The sequence below is a fragment of the Sardina pilchardus genome, chromosome 9, assembly GCF_963854185.1.
Source record: "Sardina pilchardus chromosome 9, fSarPil1.1, whole genome shotgun sequence".
Classification (NCBI taxonomy): Eukaryota; Metazoa; Chordata; class Actinopteri; order Clupeiformes; family Clupeidae; genus Sardina; species Sardina pilchardus.
In genome coordinates, this window is record NC_085002.1 from 12,674,581 (window position 1) to 12,677,080 (window position 2,500).

General features: G+C 47.4%; 1 protein-coding gene across 1 annotated transcript in view; it reads right to left on the reverse strand.

The window, feature by feature from the left end:
* The window catches only part of kif5ab (kinesin family member 5A, b), a 38,883-nt gene that overhangs the window by 20,880 nt on the left and 15,503 nt on the right, over positions 1–2,500 (reverse strand). The window contains exons 8-11 of the mRNA XM_062545827.1: positions 1,935–2,059; positions 1,408–1,512; positions 882–1,030; positions 405–553 (exon numbers count right to left, since the gene is read on the reverse strand). Of these exons, the coding sequence (XP_062401811.1) occupies positions 405–553; positions 882–1,030; positions 1,408–1,512; positions 1,935–2,059 (528 nt within the window). The remainder of the gene's footprint in view (positions 1–404; positions 554–881; positions 1,031–1,407; positions 1,513–1,934; positions 2,060–2,500) is intronic.

Genomic DNA, 2,500 nt, shown 5'->3' on the forward strand with positions numbered 1-2,500 from the left:
AGGGATGGAGGGAGGAAGGGATGGAGAAGGAGGGGTGTTGTGGGATAACTGTGTTATTACCTCTGCCAAAAGAATGATGCTTTCAGTGCAGTGTTTGTTTGTTTCTCTGTCTGTCTCTAAACAGGATTATGTCAATTTATTTATCACTTTTGCTAATACCATGAGACGTGCCATTTAGAAGAGCTCGCTTCAAGTTACAGAGTGCAAATGTGCATAACAGAGTGTTTTAGAGTGTGTGAGTGGGGGACAGACAATGAGTGAACTTGCAACTTAATTTATATAATGTGTGTCTGTCTGTGTGTGTCTGTCTGAGTGTATGCATGTGTGTGTGTGTGTGTGTGTGTGTGTGTGTGTGTGTGTGCATGTGTGTGTGTGTGTGTGTGTGTGTGTGTTTAGGTCCCTACCATTGCGCCAGCGGTTGAGCTCCAGCTCCAGCTTCTGGATGGTCTCCCTCAGGGTCTTGTTCTTCTCCTTCTCCTTTTCGTACTTCTTCTTCCACTGCTCAGCCGTCAGCTCCAGGTTCACGGAGGCGGTGTTCCTGATGGTCTTGGCACTGAGGGAGAGAGAGAAGACCACATAACCAGGGGTCACTTCAGGTCAAAGACCACAGGACAGGTCCCAGAATAATGACACAGGCAGCTAAACAAAGTCTACAAAGGTTGTAGCAGTACACCAAAAACAAAACAAAGACAACTCACGGTTACAACTTAATAAGGTTAAGCGCCATGAGACAAGTGTAATGTTTTGGCGCTCTATAAGTGAAATTAAATTGAAATTGAAAATGACCTCAGGAGAACTAACAAATGTGTGAGAGAAAGATCCTTCATATGTGATGACTAGGCAATATGGAGGAGGTTGAGACATGTGAATGGGGCTCTCACCGTTGGCCAAACATGAGGGTGGATTTGGTCTCGGCGTCGTTATAGCTGGACGGGGAGCAGCAGATGAACATGGTGGTGCGGCAGTTACCGCCCAGAGAGTCCTGCAGGATACGCGTCATCTTGCTGTCACGGTACGGCACATGAGTTTTCTGTAGGGAGACAGCGGGGGAGAATAGACAGAAAGAGAAACCGGAGAGAGAGAGAGAGAGAGAGAGAGGGGGAAAGTGAGATGTGGATCAACCTGTACATTTCGAAACAGACAGCATGGCCAAGAATACAGAATGTCTGTCTGCAACTGTCTGCAAAAGTGTGTGTGTGTGTGGTATGTGTGTGTGTGTGTGTGTGTGTGTGTGTGTGTGTGTGTGTGTGTGTGTGTGTGTGTGTGTGTGTGTGTGTATGTATGTGTGTGTGTATTGTGTGTGTGTTGTGTGTGTTGTGTGTAAGTGTGTGTGTGTGTGTGTGTGTGTGTGTGTGTGTGTGTGTGTGTGTGTGTGTGTGTGTGTGTTGTGTGTCTGTGCTTGCTCACCGTTCCCTCTGCCAGAGCAGAGATCACGTTGCCGAGAGCGGACAGAGATTTGTTGATGTTTTTAGCCTCATCCAGGACAGCTCCCTCCGCACCAGTCTTACTGACCTAGAAGAGGAGGACAGAGAGATCTCTTCACTTCCGCTCACTTCTCCTCTCTCATCCCTCGCTCCTGAACACCACCCCGTCCCTTCTCACTCATTACTACCCACAGCACACTTCACTTCTCCTCGGGTTTAGCAGCCCAGACATGCATGGACATAAACAAACAAAAATCCACCCACACACGCACACATCTACAGACACACACACACACACACAGACAGACACAATCAACAAACCTACATGCACACACAGACAAACAAACACGTGTATTGCATACACAGACAGATGCACAGACAGATGCACACAGACAGACAAACACACAGACAGACGCACGCACACAGCACACACACACACACACACACACACACACACCCACACACACACACACCCACCCACCCACACACACACACATCGCATCATCTAACCTTCTCACTGCCAGCCAAGTCCACCAGGTAGAGTTTGCCACAGAGCTTCTGCTCCGTCTCCACATGCTCCTGCTTGATATTGATCAGGAAGATGCTGTGGCTGCGGGAGCTGTGCTCATTCATGTCTGCGACACAGTGACAGAGATAAAAGAGAAAGAGAGAGAGAGAGAGAGGAAGAGAGAGGAAGAGAGAGAGAGAAGTGGCAAGGTGTGAGAGAAGTGATTCAAAGGAGTGAAGTGTTCACGAGCCAAATCAAAGTTGTAATTTAGGCATGTATAAATAAACAGATGTCATGAGTGTGTGAGTGTGTGAGTGTGTGATGTGTGTGAGTGTGCTGTAAATGGCTCTAGGGAGATGAGCCTGAGCACTGATCTCATTAGAGTTACTCTGACAGATGCAGAGCATCCCCTGGCCCCAAACACTCCACTGCACGCTCCATAGGGAAGTCCTTTCTCAGTAACATATATATATAGTGCAGTATACTTTCAGTAATGTGTTGTGCATGCTCGTAAAGGGAAACTGAAACAAAATGGTAAGTAAGGTGTAAGTATATCCTCAGTGTGTTA